Source organism: Schistocerca serialis, unplaced genomic scaffold (assembly GCF_023864345.2).
Source record: "Schistocerca serialis cubense isolate TAMUIC-IGC-003099 unplaced genomic scaffold, iqSchSeri2.2 HiC_scaffold_1458, whole genome shotgun sequence".
NCBI lineage: Eukaryota > Metazoa > Arthropoda > Insecta > Orthoptera > Acrididae > Schistocerca > Schistocerca serialis.
Window position 1 is genome coordinate 1,155,572 of NW_026047689.1, and position 19,253 is coordinate 1,174,824.

The 19,253-nt window shown below is 45.1% G+C and overlaps 1 protein-coding gene across 1 annotated transcript in view; it reads left to right on the forward strand.

The window, feature by feature from the left end:
- Positions 1–613: 613 nt before the first annotated feature.
- Positions 614–19,253, forward strand: part of LOC126443336 (uncharacterized) — a 109,259-nt gene continuing 90,619 nt past the window's right edge. Inside the window, exons 1-5 of the mRNA XM_050090929.1 lie at positions 614–734; positions 2,525–2,633; positions 2,708–2,812; positions 9,950–10,182; positions 12,098–12,512. Coding sequence (XP_049946886.1) covers positions 614–734; positions 2,525–2,633; positions 2,708–2,812; positions 9,950–10,182; positions 12,098–12,512 — 983 coding nt within the window. The remainder of the gene's footprint in view (positions 735–2,524; positions 2,634–2,707; positions 2,813–9,949; positions 10,183–12,097; positions 12,513–19,253) is intronic.

Consider the following 19,253-nt stretch of genomic DNA (forward strand, 5'->3'; position numbering starts at 1 on the left):
ATGGAAAACATGAACTACGTTCTCCAATGTGGCTTGTGAGCAATGGGTAAATTGGTGGATGGTAATTACTGCAAGTAATACCATCAAGCCGACCTTGGAGGGTAAGTACTTCTGGATACCTCGCCACATTCTGTGCTTCTTTCTATCGTCTTTTCTATCTTCCCAGGACTACATTTAGACATTGGAACAGCTATGCCACAGATGACTGGTCTCGTGACATTTTGTGAAATATCTCATGTGGTAAACTAATAATGGGAGGCGCTGCCCAGGGAGGTCGGGCTCGAGGACACGTTCTGAGACCACATTCCTCACCAGCGTTGTTGAGGCCACAACTACCAATCATTCCCACTTTGCTTTTTTTCTCTTCTCAAAAGTTAAAAATTTTATAATTTTCGATTTGGAAATTTGATGTATTATAATTTCGAGAAGTGATTACAGCTGTATCTTACACAAAAAATGACAAAAGACCTCCACGCGGCAGTGCACGGGCAACGCTGCCCGTGACGTCAGCTGCGCAGCCAGACACCGCGGTGAGGCAGGGGCCGAGTGCACTGAGTGGAGGGAGCACTAAGGTCCGCAGAAAATCATCAGACGGCGGACCCTGGCTGTGCAAATGCAGGCTCGCAAAAGGAAGAAAGTGCAGCCTTTGCTGGAGTCACTGATAGCTCTGTTAACTCGCGCCGGTCTTCCAGGACGCTTAGCACGATGCCGCCGCCGTGGCGGCTACCTCGGCAGTGAGCGGTCAGCCCCCACTGCCTGAGAGGACAGCGCCGGCCGCCACCGTCAGCTGCCGTCAGCCTCCGAGGCACCCACTACGTGTTTTCACGCGGCTGCACAGACAAGTTGTTGTACTGCATTTGCGGCATTCTTAGTGGCCTTCCCTGCACGGAAAGCGAGCTGCCAGTAGTTTGTGCCGCTCAGAAGCCGGTGAGTCGACAGTTTGGCGCCAACCAGCTTTTCAAAGGCTTCTTACAGAACATCCAGGAAGCAAGTAGATCTATCGGACTTTCTTCATTGTAACTACTTCCGCGATTTTCCATGGCCTATTTCTAGACACAGATTACAAACGAGACATTAACATGGAGTTACCTCTGGCGCCAAAAGTTATGCAATTTCTTCTGATAATCCGTTAGGACATTGAGCTGTGCCTCAAACAAGACTATTTGAGGGTATGGAGACAATCTTATGAATACATGTCAGCAGCGGGACCGACCGTTCGAGAGGCTGGGGGCTCAGGAATGGTGTGGAGCGTTTTCAGTTGCAGTGACATGGGACTCCTGGTATGTCTATATACAATTCTGATAGGTGACACGTACATAAGCATCCTGTTTCATCATCTGCATCCATTCATGTCCATTGTAAAGTCCGACTGATTTGGGCAATTCCAGCGGGGCAATGCGGCAACCCACATGTCCAGAATTATTACAGAGTGACTCCAAGAACTTTCTTTTGAATTTAAAAACTTCCGCTAGCCACCAAACTCCCCAGACGTGAGCATTATTGAGCATATCTTGAACGCCTTGCAACGTGCTGTTCAGAAGAGATGTCCACCCTCTGGTTCTCTTACGGATTTATGGACAGTCCTGCAGGATTGAAGGTGTCAGCTCCCTCCAGCACTACTTCAGACATTAGTCAAGTCTGTGCCACATGAACTAATTTCTTTTACTCTTCAGTGCCTACATGTGTGCATGTGTATATGTGTGGTTCTTTTTTCACCTACGCATATTATGTACAGGCAAAAACGAATTAGAAAAGAAAAAGTGGTTGACTGGGAAAACAGAGAGCTTATTATTAGTTTTTAATTTCTACATGGAATTAAATGTAAATATGGCACCTAATTAAACGGAAAAAGCAGATAGTTTATTAATTTAAAAATGTATATGGAATTAAATGTGAAATTATATACGTGATTAAATGGTATAAATGGTTCAAATCGCTCTGAGCACTATGGGACTTAACAGTTGAGGACGTCAGTCCCCTAGAACTTAGAACTACCTAAACCTAACTAACCTAAGGACATCACACACATCCATGCCCGAGGCAGGATTCGAACCTGCGACCATAGCGGTCGCGCGGTTTCAGACTGAAGCGCCAGAACCGCTCGGCCACACCGGCTGGCTTAAATGGTATAGAAAATAAATATATTAAAAAATACACATCGATCATTTTTTTTACAAAAAAAGATTGTTAGTAACCATTAGTTATTGTTTTGTTATATCTTTGTTATTTCGGAGAAAAGAAACTAATCGCTATAAATGACCAGCCAGATGTAAATGATGGAAAAGGAGGATTTCTTTAAGTCTGGAAAATTGTTAGATGTGGCTAGTTATTTACAGTGTACTGCATTACACATGTATTTTCTTCTAGAATATACACCTTTACCTATAAAGCATGAAGTGTGTTCAGTAGCAAACTTCAAGATAAATAAACAGCAATTAATAATATCATGTACAGTCACAGCTGCTTCATAAAACACTGCCGCTGAGTTCCAGTATCTACACGTAATTCATTATTAACATCAAAGTGCTGACTGCTGCGGGCCACACGCTGTGGCGTGCCACCCCTCTGGCCGCCCTCACCAGCTGCGGCGCCAGCACTGCTGTGGAGGCCGTGGCTGGCTGGCTGGCTGGGTGGTGGGCTGGCTGCTGGCTGCTGGCTGCTGGCTGCGGCCCCGCCTCTGGAGGCGGGCTGGCGGCTCCCCTCCCAGCCAGCCAGTGGCCACGTGGGGCCCGCGGCGGCAGCTCGCCACAGCACTGCCCGGCCGACACGTGCGCCGCTGCCCCGTCTCGCGCACGCTGCTGCAGACTCCCGAGTAAGCACTGGCTCATCACATGTTTATGTCCAGTACACGGGTGGGGATTGGTACGCAGTGAGGCAGGAAGAACAATTTATTCTGTATTTTCTTTATTTACATACGTACGTTTTATACTCATTGTGTAGAGCAATGTTTTCCCAGACGTTGCTTCATATGAGTCTACAAAATTCAGCTTGTATAGTATTCTGTCGAGCAAGTGCCTCAACATATGTATTAGTAGACATACCACCCCTGCATTCTACTTCACTGAACTCGATAGTAATAGGCTCTCCTGGTACAGCGAGAATAAATGCATTTATACACTGCTCCTCTAACATTCAGATACCAGCACCCCAGTGTGTCTGTAGCAGTCGCTAAGATGCAGTATAAATCATGCAAATTCCCCACACTCGAATGTTTTATTTAAATGCGCATATCCCCTGAAGTTGATCCAGTCATAGCTTCCCTGTAGATATGCACTGTTGAAACCCTCCTCCCATACATTTTAAAGTCAGTTGGTGATTGTAATGCACCGCACTCTGTTGTCATCTACTTCTTTGTATACTCCCTCATGCTGCACAGATAGTCCTGTGATGCCAAAAACACGTCGAAAGTTTTCTATTTCTAGACCTGCACTGACGCTTTTAGATAGACTAACAGCCACAGTATATGTGTTGGTGATAAGCAGTACACTTCTGCAACTTAACTGAGACTTGCCGACTTGAGGAACTTCTGATCTCTGTGTGAAATAGTTGAAAGACCGCAGGTCTGATAAATCTGGAAGATACTCTGTGGCTTGTTGCTGCATTCCAGCTGGAGTTCATTGGCCTGGTGTAAAAATACATCGGTATTGTCGAGTATGTTTGGTTTTTCGGCCCATCCCTGCTGACTGCACTTTGTGACGTTCTTTTCACTACTTTATACAGACCTGAAATGATCTTTATTGGGCGAGAACAGTGTCGGGTAGGGGAATGTAGGGGGATTGGAGAGGGGAGGGAAGGATGAGTGGATGGGAAGGCGACATACGGATATGTGTCTGCTGTAATATGACACCAGAAGAAAAGTACTGACAGATCCTGAGGCAGCGATTTGGCTCGTGCAGTCTCTTAACGGATGAACGCAGAAAAGGTTTCTAGATATGGGAGTGGAACGCAAATTTCATAATAGCAGAACCCCTTACTTTCCACTCGACAGCGAGTGTTCATGAGAGACAAAGGTATCGCCAGGAGTGCGGCAGAACGTAATCTGACAGACAGGGTGAGCTGATGATGCAGTGCTGTACAGGGACGTCTAAGTGTTGAGTGACTGTAGGAGGGCAGAAGATGACTTAAGCAAAATTTCTAGTTGGTAAGATGAATTATAGTTAGAACTAAATGTAGAAATATTCGAATACAGAATTAGCAGCGCGCTGCTTGACATTCACGTCGATGAAATATCTAGGTGTGGCGTTGCAAAGCAATGTGAAATGAAATTAGCATGTAAGGGTGCAGCGGAGAAGGTGAATGCTCGACTTCGAGTTGGAGAATTTTAGGAAAGAACGGTTCATTTGTAGAAGACAGAATATAGGACACTAGTACAATCCGTTCTTGAGCACTGTTTGAGTGTTTTCGATCCGCACAAGGTCTTATAATGGAAAGACGTATAAGCAATTTAACTGTGCAGTCAGAGTTGTTACCTCCAGGATCGAACAACATGCTAGTGTTATGGAGGTGGTTTGTGAACGAAAATAGGAACCCCTGTAGCGAACACGATATTATTTCTAGGTAAAATTATAGAGGAAATTTAGAGAACCGACATTAGAAGCTGACTGCAGAACGATTTCACTGACGTCAACGTCCATTTCGCTTCAGGAGCACTAACAGAGAAATGTGGGTGTCTGTGAAGTCATGGTGAAGAAGTGGGATCTAGAGAAGATAAGATCACACAAACAACAAATTACAGAAACTGTCACTTGAGTTTCTAAACACATTAAGAGACAAAGAACCACCTGATAATGTCAACGAGTACTGGAATATGCTAAAAGAAGAAATCATTAAAGCAGGACAGCAAAATATAGGATATGTAAAAGGGAAAATGGAAAAGAAACGATAGGTCACACAAGAAATAATTTCGAGTGTGGAGGAGAGAAGAAAATTTAAAAACAAGAACACTGAATATGCAAGAAAGATGTACCGAAGGTTAAATAATGAACTGCAAAGAGAAACAGAGCAGGCTAGGAAAAAATGGCTAAGAGGAATGTAATGCAATCGAAGAACTGGACAGGAAGGGAAGATACGACTTACTGTACAACAGAGTAAAGACTATGACATTGGTTTAAAACAGAGCAGGAAGTGCTACGATGGAAATTTTGAGTAAAGACGAAGAGGTAGTGTACAAAGATCGTGACGATGTCCTCCAGCGATGGGAAGAATATCTAAAAGAGCTATATGACACAGATCGCAAACCAGAAACTGTGGAATTTGAATTACTCAACAGTGTAAATGATGACCAGAAAGGAAGGCCCAATCATCATAATGGAAGAAGTAATGTCTGGCATAACTGCAATGAAAAATGGTAAAGCAGTAGGTACAGATACGGAGAGAAATATTAAAATGCTAGAAACAAGATGAAATAAGGGAAATATTGAGTTTATGAATAAAATATGTGACAGTGGTGAATGGCCTGAGGACTTTCTGACAAAACTAATGATTCCATTACCGAAAAAAACAAGGAATCAAGAAATGCAGTGAGCACAGGACAATCAGCCTCATTTCACATGCAGCCAAAATGATGTTAAGAATAGTTAATAAGGGACTTTAAAAATTAATGGAGGAGAATCCTGGCGAGGAGCAGTTTGGCTTTAGACGGAATACGGACACCAGAGATGCAGTGGGGCTTCTGCGACTCTTGGGAGAAAGGTTTATTGAAAAAGGAAGAGACCTCTAAATGTGCTTCACCGATCTAGAAAAGGCATTTGACAATGTGGCTTGGGAGAAGCTGGCGACTGTAATGAGAGGAAAGAGAGTGGACTGGAAAACCAGAAGACTCATTATATCTTAATCAAAAAGCCTCACTTAAAATGAGAGGAGAAAGTACAAACTGGATCGGACTAGGAAAAGGACTAAGACAAGGATGCTGTCTATCACCTACCGTTTTCAATCTCTACTTGGAAAATATGATTTCCCAGTGCACATTAGATGACAAAGGAGTAGAAATTGAAGAAGAGTAGGGTGTTTGAGGTTTGCTGATCACATGGTCCTTCTAGCCACAGGGGAAAAACAATTACAGGATTTAGTGGACACCACTGACGCCATTATGGAATGAATATTAACACAAAGAAAACAAAAGTATTGGCACTAGGAGAAAATAAAGAAATAAAAATTATGCTGAATGGAGAAATATTGGAACAGGTGCTAAATTTTAAGTATCTTGGAAGAAGGATAGACACCGACTGGAAGGGCACCGCAGAAATGAAAACAAGGATAGCAATGGTAAAAGAGGCATTTTATAAGAAAAGGAGAGTTTTCCGCAGCAGTGTGGACAGAGAACTGAGGAAAAGTTAAAATGTTTTGTATGGAGTGTTCTTCTGTATGGCCTGGAATGAAGACCGAGAAAGGCTGGAGGCTTCTGAGATGTGGACATGGCGGAGTATGGAAAGAATAAGTTGGATGGACAGAGTAATAAATGAAGAGGTATTGAGATGAGTGGGAGAGAAAAGACAGTTGCTAGATGTAATAAAGAGAAGAAAAAGAAATTGGATTGGTTATATATTAATAAAGAATGACGGACTGATAAAAACATGTGTAGAAGGTTATGTAGAAGGGAAAGGGAAGCGAGGAAGGAGGAGATTTCAGACGTAATGGACGGTACAACATACAGCAGCCGTAAGAAGGAGGCAATGGATCGCAGAAAATGGAGAGGCAAAGGACCTGCTAATATAGCAAAAAACTGATGATGATGGAGGCATAAAGAGAGTCGCTTTTCCCTCTCTGTATTTACGAGCGTAACAGGAAAGAAAATGACTAGTGATGGTGCAAGGCAACTTCCACCATGCACCATATTGCGACTTGTGTGTAGTTGTAGATGTACATCTGTATCTACACCAGTACTCCGCGTGACACCCGGCGGTGTGTGGCGGAGGGTTCTTCTAGCATCACTAAGTGACAGTCTCTTTAGTGGGCTTGTCGCTTTGTCTAGGTGTTCTGCAAACAAAACAAAGTCTTCCCTACAAGATTTTCTATTTGATCGTTCCTATTTAAGTTGGCCCTAATTGTAATACCTTGGCATTTAGCTGAAACGGCACCTTTTCGATTTGTGTGACTCATCGAGTAAAAGAAATTTAACGGGTTCCTTCTAGTTCTCCTGTGGATGACATAACACTTTTCATTATTTAGAATCAAGTGCCACTTTACGCATCGCACCGGGACACTGTCTAAATTATTTTCCTATTGCTTTGATCTTCTGATGACTTTACTAGATGGTAAAAGACAGCATCATCTGCAAACAATGGCTGCTCAGATTGCCTCCTAAATCGTTTTTATAGATTAGGAACAGCACAATGACTACAACACTTCCTTGGGGAAGGGCAGATATCACGTTTGTTTTACTCGATGACTTTCGCGAACTCTCACCAGGCAAACAGGAATACGGCAGTCATCCGGATGAGAGGCGTCACGCCACGCTTCCCGTGGTTTGGCCGCCCTGCGGCAGACTTCCGCTGCGCCCGCCGTCATATTGAGCGCGCGCTCCCTGCGACGCGCACTGCTTCTGTTTGCTCCCCAGTGTCGACAGCGGACAATGCAGGTGGTGGGCGTAATTGCCACAGTGGCAGCTCTGCTTGCAGCAAACGGGACCTTCTCGGTGCTGGATTGCTTCTGTTGGTACACGGACAAAAGCTCGGCGCTCAGTCTCGGTGAATCTGTGCTATGGTTTCACTACTGTGCCCGTTTCGGTAAGTGCTCTTCCGTGCTGTACGGATTCATAAGACGTTTTGCACAGTCCACTTATCAAACACTCACAGGCGGCTTGGCTTACATATGCTGTTATTAAAAATTACACGTTTTCTGCCTGACAGTGAAGGACTACGTTTATTATGAGGACGCTCAGCTAGGTATCCACTCTTAAGGAATACGTATAGAAATGACATTGGTGTAACAGGGTGACGAGAACTGAAGGAAAGTGATGGCGTGCAACCGAATGCGAAACAGCCTGTCGTGGAGCTTATCGTAAAACTGGCTGTCCTTTAAGGCGTTGCTGCAGGTAGTGTTATAAAATGTTTCATACGCACAGAAAAGACAGACATCTGGAGGTACTATTCATCTGGTGGTTCCAGATGGTACGAACTGCTATGTCACACACTTTCCAGGAGCGGTAGCTTGTTCTTTAGGAGTATGATTTCTATGCGCAGCCTAGGAATGAAGAAAAAACACCTATTTTGACGAGCTATTGGCCAAAAGTAGTGATCATAGAATAGCTGTAGTTCTCTTACGTCTGTTCTCCCACTCTTGTTTGCTGTGACGTAAATATTCCCTACGGCCCCTGCCAAAATTACGCACACGAGAAAGAATCAAAGGGCGCAGAGCAATAAATAGAGTTCCAGCCAATTTACCATCTGGTTAATCCGTCGGCATAACTGTATACGAATGCGAATTGATAATAGATGATCTTGATTGATCTGTCTTGGTACCTCTAATTTCCAGGGTCCCTTTCATGTACGTTTCCTCTTCAAATGCCGATTGGCTGCAGTTGAAAACAAATTCCTTACTCAACGACGGGGTAAATTTGCTTATCTCATCTACAAATATTTCGGTCGATCCTGTAGTTTGCTGTGCATCGTCAAGTTGACGCTTTCTTCGAAATTTCATTATCTCACGTCTCACACTTCTGTATGCACTGTTTGACGTCATGGAAGCATCCACTGCTTCTTTTGTAATCTCTGTAATGGATGTCGAGCATCCTTGAAACGCGCAACTGAGCCTTGTCCTCCGTTGAATGTCTGTAGTTTTCCTTACACACTAACGGTCATATTTCTGCAGACTTGTTCAAAATATGTTCGTAATTGTTCTTTTGCTATGCTGTCTGCAATTTTCCAAGTACGTAATGATGTTTAGTATCCGCTCCTTGGACAACGATTGTCCTTCACTACGTGTGACTGGAAACGGGAGCTGCTGCCCTCTGTGCGACAGCGACGATGAACTACAGCACACCTGTTTCAGTACAACTTTCCAGTGCCGTGCACGTACCGCCATCACTGCAGTCCTCTTGTACATTGTTCGCACGACACCACGCATTCCGCTGACTCATGCGTCACTTCTTTCACACTCAGCGAAATTTCTTGAGTTCCTTTCTGATCAAATCTCGACTTTGGCTACTGTTTCTGAAGATATAACCCAATGTTTGCTTCGTTTATCGGCGCCATTGCTCTGCTTTGCATCAACAGCACTAGCACTGTAGCACTGTCGTGAGTTACTCGTCGACTAAGCAGTTCAGCTACGCTCCGTAGCCTCGTGCTGTCGACATCATCTGACAGCTCCAGTCCCACCCCCTGTTGCCATCATCAGCCAGTGTTGTGTTAGCATCGTGGGCAATATGTGGGCCGCCGAACGCTGTCACATCTGACACGCAAGTGCATGTCCAGCTTCTGTCTTTACCCGTAGCTTACAGCATACACGGAAAATAAAATGGGTTATTCGTAGGAGTTGACCAGGAAATCCAAACGTTACTTTTACAAACATTTACATTAAAAGAGCTGCAGGATGCCTTACTTCAGCTTTTCCACCTTTGCTTTACTTCGAGCTGAGGCAGCGGCTTTTGTACTTCACAGTTCTCTTCTAAGCTTTAAGCTGTGTGACCTAGGGAGATGTACTCTCGCAATTTCATTACTCTACAGTAATTATATTTTTTGTGCTGCAATTTTTTTCCGCCGGCGTATTTCTGGCGAGCTTTCCCAGCGGCCCTCTCTGCTCAAGGAACGCCCATAAACTTACTCGCGGAGGTTCAGAGGACAAAATGAACCTTAGTAGTCCCCGCGTAATGCTTTCAGACATACGCATGCTATCTGAACAACTTAAAATTTATCATACGATAAAAACTGAAAATGCAGATAAAACGACCTCATACGAGGCAGAATTGAAGGGCGATAGTTTAGTTGCACACATTTGTAATTTACACAACCAGCTGTTTTCTGGGGCTTGTAGAGTTTCCAGACTTTAGAGGTTCCAGGCTGCGGCTGGAGTGTGTTCCCACGGCCGGAGAACGCGAGCGGCCCGCGGCGCGAGTCGCCCAGTGCGGGGGTGGGGGCCGTGCCCCGCTGCGTGGGAGGCCGGCCTGCCTGCAGCCAGACACACAGGTCGGGGAGTACGTGGAGGAGGCGCGCCAGTCGGCCGTAAACACACTTAATGGTAACAGGGGTAGTTTCCTTTGGTTACAGTGATTGTCGGGGAAAGTCCCTGAAGCATTGGCCGTAACTGTGGCATTATTCCAGTGATGGAACCTTCAAGTATCCCTACACAGTTGACAGGGACAGGTTCTCGCGAGAATACGTCGCAGGTTACGGAGAGCGCCAAGTGAGTCAGTCGGCCCTCAGACACGACGAGGCGGAGGTCTCCGTGTTGTGCCAGGAGCGTGGACTTCCCTCTGTACGAGTCAATTACGCTCATTGGTATCGGGTGTGCATTACTCGAACGTTCGCAGTGGTTAATTACAAGTGGCATACCGCAATGGCATCCCGATTTTTCGGTTAACAGTAGCAGCTGCCCACAGTCCTATCAGAAGGGGCTGTTTGTATGTTTACAGCCCGGTAGCCACACCGACGGCGAGAGACGTGATCAGAATTAGCAGTCTCACTGGGCGGGTACGGAACTTTCAGAATGTTTACCGGCGAGGTCAGCTCACCGCCGAGGTAGCCTCAGCTGGACTCCCTTAGCGAAGCGGATCTGACGAGTGAAGCTGCGCGGGCTGACCGTCTGTTCCTTCACAGAGACATTACGCTTTCTTCTTTCCATTTGCTTCATTTTGAACTCACTGAGGGTTTTATCACGCATTTGCTCAAAAAGACGTGAGTCCCTCGTGAGGGAATGAGCAGGCAGAATATCTTTTGTGTGTCCAGAGATTCTGCCGTAAACTTTCTGGCAGGTGAGAACAGATCAGCGCTTTTTAGTGCAAAGCCACTCTCTGCTACTCAGTGCCTTCATTGCTGCTTTATTTGCGGCGAGGAACCGTATGTCAACCGCACTTGCATATCGGTCGACAATTTCAGTTCGATTATTTCAAAAATGATCTCAACATTTGATGAGTACTTAGCTATTACATTTGTTTTCTCCCTGCTCCGTAAGCGCTGAACGTTCCCACACAAGTACAAAGGGACAGAAGTGCAACTACGGCCTCGGAAGTGTACAGAACAACGAATGGCAGCGCCTCTGCTGCTTACCTAACGAGATACCCTGGGTAAACTCGGCTACAGCTAAGAGGAAAATACAGCTCAGAGGCGGATCCCAGAGATTAAAGCGAGAGGAGAGTGGTATGCCGATTACATCATTGGGAATTCCAGCTTTTCTGGCTGCAGTTATTTGACTGTGACGCAGTACTTGGCAGGTAGACTGTGATGAGACAGGCTAAGTGTGCGGCGCTCCAGCAGATGAGAGTACAGAATGCCCGGGGTCGTCATTCACGGCCCAGCCTGGACTGGAGATCTGAAGTCACCAGGAAAGGCTCCCACCGGCTGCCGCTCCAGTCCGGAGCGCCCTGCCGCCTGCAGCCCAGCTGCCTCTCGGCCAGCCTGGAGTCCCCTCTCCAGCCCCGCACTGCCAGCTCTGACACCAACGTGAGACCATATGTCTTATTCCCAATCTCACCAATCAAACCAGTTAACGATAAGTGTGATTTTCACTTAAATATTACTGTCTGTGCCTAGCCACGTACACCGCACGTTCCTGTGGTAGCGGTGCTAACTCTGTCAAGCTGGGGCAGAACAGCATGGCTGACATGCGACATTAAATTATTTTGTTGAAAGGATGTCGAAAATATCGCAAGCGAGCTGTCTCAAGGACTCAGAAATGTAACAGCTGCGATGAGTGTAAGCAATTACCAAGTGGCTCCCTGTGAGATGGGCGAGAATGTAACGTGGCATTCTCCGCTCTGCTCAGGGCCTCGATGCACGGACCGCCCACACCGATGCTGCAGTCAGAACTTGGGCTCATACGGAATGACGGCACAGTGTCCAGTGTTGTACTGTCGGCGCAGCTCTGCCCGCTTACTCGTCAAGGGGAGCCGCAGCAGTGGCCGCCGTGCTGACAGTCAGCTGACTTGTTGACCTTTTGCTTGTAGAAGTGTGCAGCACACCTCACGCCGTGTCCATTATCGTTGGCTGCAGTTCTCTCAGTGTTTCACTTTCAGTAGCTGCTGGTACTGATGAGCATATGAGTAGCCCGTGGAAGCTCGTGAGTCAGAGTGCAGACCTCGAGGTGACTGAAGAACGTTTTGCAGTTTGGGTACCGAGGTACACAAGGTGCGGCAGCTGGGAGCAGCCGCCCCCCGCGTGGTCAGCTGCGCAGCGCCTGGCAGCCCGCCTCTGGGTCTCCGAACTGCCGCCGCCGCCAGCAGCTGGAGCGGCGGTGGGAGGGGGGTGCGCCGGCGCCCTGGCGCAGCTCCGCCGCCTCACGTGGCGCCAATCCTTGCAACTCGTCCAGGAGCTCGAGTGCCAGATCGCTGACGACTGTATCGACTCCCGCTGTGTACCGGGGTATGTAGACCACTCGACGCCATTACTACTAACCGTACAACTAATTCTTTCCATAAATTTATTCTCAATGCTGTCACTTATTTTTCCTATTTAGCGATACTATCTGTCAATAAGGGCACGTTAGTGAGACCCAAAGAGGAAGCGCGGTAATACCTTCTGCCGCCGCCTCTTCTGTTGACACTTTCCACCGAGCAGTCAATGGAATGTGCCTCGTGGCACACGTCTCTCTCCGCTCTCTGTCTCCGCATGTCGCTACAGCAGACACTAAATGATCTGATGATGACAGTCAAAGACTGAAAGCGGTAACTAACAATAAAAGCTTTTCATCGAGACTGCTTGCCCTACTAAAATTGAATTTATATTCCTATTTCCCAACCGTATTATCAAAAATCAATAAAAGTATAGCGTCGTTTGAGATGACAACAGCTGTAGCTCGATATCGTTGTTAGTTGTAAATTAGTTCAAAAGTGAACAATATACACTGCAAGTGGCTAAATTAATTACTTTTCGAAAGAAGCTATTATAGAGCCAACACCCTGCACCACCAGATTACAGTAATACTCCACAACATTTCCTGTATATACGTAATTAAAATCTCTAACAAGGCAGCAGTCAGCAACAGTAAAATTATGGAAGCCATAGGAATCGAACAGCCAACCAGTGGCACGTCAGATGTTTATTCACACTTTTACCTTGCTTTACTGTTCATTAAGCCATGTGGCTATACCTTAGCATTTATATGGGTCATTTTAGTGTTGACTGAGCTTTATGACCTGTTTTCTCTTTTCACACAATAAGTTTACACACGTTACTACTTCTTCCAAGGAAGAAATGTTTGTATCTGTTTAAACCTAGGTTAAGGATTCGAATAAACTTGTGAAGTACAACTAGCTGGTGCATGATTCCCATTCTTTCCATACACCATTAACTTATAGTAAGACAGTCACATTCAAGCCAACTTTTGCTTCAAGGATCATGAAATGGCATCACGGTATTACCGCCTCTAGCCTCGAAGACTTCGTCAACTCGGCGGGGAAGAGAGTTCCGCAAGTTTCTTCAGATACGCAGCATCTGCCCGAGGCCTCCCACTGACGCATCAGATCGCGCAGAGCTACCAGTGTGTGGGGATGTCGGCTGCCACGTCTCAGCTGCTCTTCCAGACAGTACCGTACAACGTCTGCGGCTCTGAGACCGCGATGTCTAGTGGTCGCCTCGAGGTGCTGTAGGGCGCCCGAGTGTTCGTGAAACCGGGAGTGTATGCACGCAGCCCTGGGAACACGACTGTGTGTGTCATCTTCTACAACGCAAGTGTCCAGAGAATGGGGCAATACTTCGTCACCGACAATGTTGAAATAAACGTGCTGGTTCAGGTTCACATTGACCGTAGTGACTGAATCCAAGTCGTGGTGATAGAAACACCCGTATGACACCATGGAACCACCAGTGGCTTGAACTGCATCCCCTATGGGCCGTCGGTCCCATCGCCACCTCCAAAATTTCAGAAGAGGCGAAACCGCGCGACTCGTGTGACGCACCTCCACCCAGCCACTGTCCGTCTCTGTGTGGTTTGGCCCACTCAAGACCCGCAGCTGTGTGTGTCTGTGTGAGGGGCGGCCGCCGACTCCAAATGTCGAGTCTGTGCAGCCGTCTTCCGAACGATTGCTAGGCAGCTGGTTCAGATGGAGCTGCTTTGCCAGGCATTGGCAAATTGCGTCTGGTTTGAAACCGATCGCCAGTCACTTGGAGTGACACTCGTCAACAGCCCTGTCGGCTGGGATCTTTTTACGCCACTGCCTCACATCACTACGAGTGGTTCACCATTCGTTCCAGATACTTGGACAGTCCACATTGATAGACCAACAGATCGTGTAACTTTACTAATGGTGTGGTCGTGGACATGTCGAAATGCAAAAATTCCTTTCTGCCACTTCTCGACGCAGGTGACCGCCCTGATCCCACGCGAGCGACTGGCACGTACACACCGCGATTGTCACCTCACCGTCACCACTGACGTCAACGGTGGAGCGTCACGTGACCGCCTGGTTCCTCCCCTACAGCACGGCATCCAGCCCTCCAAAGTGACCTCTGTGCTCAATTAAGTGGAGGCATAGCATTTCGTCTGATGACATTAGTCCGTGCTTTCCAGAAGGTCTGCGTTTTGTACACTTTTAGCCAACACTTCATTCGTCTATGATAAGCATCAGGTGGGAAATAACTTTGTAGTTGGCGATTCAAGCACACTTTGTTCGTTTTTAATTTCACTCATAAATGGCGTACCATAATCGGTGGATTACTTTCTTTCTACAAAAGACATATCGTTTTACGATCGCCACCCAAGTGTTGTTATTGCTGTTAGAGGCATATGTGTACTGTTCACTGGACATACACAAAATTTCCAATCTTAGTTCCTCATTTGCATATAATGCCATTTTAATATCATAAAGGAAAACGTTCCTGATGTTCTGCAACTACTATTTACATAATCACGGATTCGTTCTTATGCTGAGATATGATGGGTTGTGATTAAATTCGTAACATCTGCACAACATTGGGAAAATGTTTCCGTTGTGATATTATTTTCGTCCTCTGTCAATGATCGAACGATAATTCATTTACTTAGTTTCATTTTCTGTCAAAGATGGTTATGTCTCCGTCATACACACATGAAAAAAGTTTTGCATCACCCTAGTTCCCAGAACTGCTGAAGATAGACGTTGATTGTGAATATTGTATCACAGTTACAGTCCCTTCGACTGTTCAGAGATGTCACTAAACCCGCCCAAAGACGTAAACAACCGTGCATGAGCAGCGCTTATGACACGGAAGGGGTCCGACAGTTGCAGTCGTCGTTCCACCAGGAAGGAGGTACACGGCTGGTGTTGTCTGTAGTCCAACCATGCCTAGACGGTCAATACCGCGGTTCGATCGCGTCCGCATTGTTACTTTGTGCCAGGAAGGGCTCTGAACAGGAGAAGTGTCCAGGCGTGTCGGAGTGAACCAAGGCGATGTTGTTCGGACATGGAGGAGATACAGAGAGACAGGAACTGTCGGTGTCTTGCCTCGCTCAGGCCGGCCAAGGGCCACTACTGCAGTGGATGACCACTACCTACGGATTATGGCTCGGAGAAACCCTGACAGCAACGCCACTATGTTGAATAACGCTTTTCGTGCAGCCACAGGACGTCCTGTTACAACTGAAACTGTGCTCAATCGGCTGCATAATGCGCAACTTCACTCCCGACGTCCGTGGCGAAGTCCATCTTTGGAACCACGACACCGTGCAGCGTGGTACGTGACCCACCAACCAATCTGAGGGATCTACGCCGATTCGCCGTTGAGGAGTGAGACAATCTGGACCAACAGTGCCTTGAAGAACTTGTGGATAGCACGCCACGACGAATACAGGCATGTATCGATGCCAGAGGACGTGCCGCTGGGTATTAGAGGTACCAGTGTGTACAGCATCTGGACCATCACCTCTGAAGATCTCGCTGTATGGTGGAAAAACGTGCAAAGCGTTGTTTTCTTGACCAATAAAAAGGGCGGAAATGATGTTTATGTTGATATCTATTCCAATTTTCTGTACAGGTTCCGGAACTCTCGGAACCGAGGTGATGCAAACTATTTTTTGATGTGTGTATTAAGTAGTGATATTCATCTCAACATATCCATTTCTTACTAAGCGAGCTAATAAGACTCCTGAAACTTTGACCTGTCACATTCAAAAAGGGTAATTAGATTAGGAAGGAAAACTCTAAGGCAGTAGATGAGTTGTCCTGTTCAGGCAGCCACATAATTGTTTGCAGCCGAAGTAGACAGGACATAAAATACAGACTGGCTAGGGCTTGGAAAACATCTCTGGAAGAGAGTAATTGTTTCGCTGTTTAACATAAATTTGACCTTTAGCCTGTCATTTCTTAAGATACTTGTCACGAGTGTATTCTTTTATGGAAGTGAAACATGGATGGTAAGCAGCTGACACAAGAAGAGAATATGAGGTACTGAGATGTAGTGCTAGAGCAAACTGCTGAAGAATAGGTGTTTAGATGGTTTAATTAATGAGAAGATACTGAATCGAATTAGAGACAGTAAAAAATATGCCACAAGTTGACTGAAAGAAGGGATCAGTTGACAGAACACCTCCTGGGACGTCAGCGAATCATCCGTTTGGTAATGGAGAAGTAGTGTGGGGAGAAAAACCTGCAGAGGGACACCGAGTGATGAGTACAGCAAACAGGTTCAGACGAATGCAGGCTGCAGTAGTGGAGGGGCTCGCACAGGATACTGTAGCATGGAGAGCGGCATCAAACCGGTCTCCGAACTAACAATGACAGCGACAAATAACTACGACAATTGTAATGATAACAGATAACGTTATTTCTCACTAATCTGAAACCTGAATCTTGCTGACAGGTGGGAACTGCGTGTCAGGCTGGCACTCAAACCCAGTCCTCCTCCTTCTGCGGACACTTCTCACACCAACTGTAGTACCGAGATATAAACAACAATGTGGGCATTGTCGGTCCGCCTTCATGAAAAATATTTTTGTTGTTCGTTTATTTATTTATTGATTGCCCATGTTAGTTTCAGAGACAAATATCGCCATCAATGCAAAACATGCAGAAAATAGCACAGCTATAAAAGGGTGTAAAACGTTATTACATGTTTACTGTTTGTTTTTTAAATATTGTGTTCTGTGGGTACTTTCATAATAGCTTATTTATTATACATTACAGCGTGGTTTTAAGATTCTTGTTGGTGTTTGGGGCATATTTTCTGTGGTTTTCTGTTGCCGTTTTTCTCAACATAAATCATGTCATTTGCAACTGTGTGAGCGACTATTACTAAACAAATACGAAAACGTGAACTTACGTATGTCAGCGTTATGCGGTTGGGATTACGGTAGTGTTGTGGATACAGTTTTGGTGTGTACTAGGTTGTTACATAGTTTCTCGTGTACTCATGTTCGCTGGACGGCTTGCAGCTAGTTCTATACACAGAAAAACATAACTGTCGCACTTCTTTCATAATGCATAACGTTGCGCCAACTTGCCGCTGGCGTGTCTCGTGAGAAATGTATCACACGTTGCAAGAAGGTTATGAAAATTTAAGCGCGAGTTCTGACGACTTCCGTTCCTCATTTATGTGTCTCTGTCTGATCGGCGAGTGGTTCTTTTGCAAGTGTGTGCTTTCTGTTGTGTGTCGTGCGTCAGTTCTCTCAGAGCAGTGAAGGTTGTGTCGTTGAAAAGTGTTGTTTCTCCGTTTATTACGTTTTTCCCTTCCACCATTGCTTTTTGTATGTGATAATTTTCTTCTGTTGTTGTTGGTATAAACAGAAAAACTCCTGGGATAGAATAAAATGACCAACCTAAGTGATTATCCAACACAAAGATATCAAAGGAACCCAGAGACATTAATAGAAAGCATCACATGCATCCTCACACAGAACCAGACAAAAAGAATGATACCAAGGAATCCTAAACCTCCACTCTTAACAGCCCTCCCAAAGGTCCACAAACTTCTCGCTCTAGTCAGGCCAGCGGTGGACTTCAGAGAGACACATGTACACATTCCTAGAGAAAGCATATACATACACAAACAACAGAAGCTTCAAAACGCCAGAAGACATAACAGAGAAAATTAGGAACATCCCCCCAACAGCAAAACTTGTATCTTCTGACATTACATCCATGTACACACACATACTCACAGAAGAAACTATAAACACTATAGAACAACAGCTAAAGTACAAGAAATTCCCAGAAAGACAAATAAATGAAATCTCATCCATTCTTAGTCTAATCACTGAACAAAACTACTTCACTTTCAGCAACAAAAAGAGGGGCTAGCCATGGGATATCTCCTCAGTGGGAAATTAGTAGGTATATTCTTGGATCATATAGAGAACACAATATTCAACAACTTTTTAAAACAAGATGAGTACAAAATAATTGACTGCTACCGATACGAGGATGACATAATTGTCTTATAGATGAAACACAAAACAGTTGAAGAGCTACACAGTAATATCAACACAGTACTACCTCAGTCCCACTTCACAAAGGAAAGAGAAAAAAAAACAAGAATTTAAATTTCTTGAATCTTACAGTTACAAGAAACAAGCACCAACATTATTTTTCCATCTTCAGAAAACCCACATCTACAACCACTGCTACACATATTGTAATATTGCTACTGGAATTTGCTATTCTGCAATCTGGTGCTAATAGTAGAATAAAAGCGGGTTAAAAGCCGTGATCTGTCTGGGGACGTTAACCGTGGATTACTGAGCAACTGTTTCATCAGATATTTAGTCTAGGTTTACCAAGCAGACTAACATTAATGATAATCTTTTAATAGTCATACAAAACCGGTAATATATATATATATATATATATATATATATATATATATATATATATATATATAAGAGAATTTAAATAAAAAGAAAGAAATCAGTTTATATTTGGAAATTTATTTTAAGATTGTTCATTGAAATTTCAGCATATTATACGTGAGTTATAACTGAGCTGGTGCCTTATTTACGATTGAAAAATGTGAGATTGTAATCTTACGGAACACATAAAATATGGAGCCAAGATTGGGAGACTGCATACGACACTGCATGCATAAAATAACTCACGAAGAACATTGAAACATAAGCAAGAAGAAATTAACCACAACCAACAGATTCAGTTTTTATACCCAAAGAAATTACGTTCATACCACAATCCTGTCCGT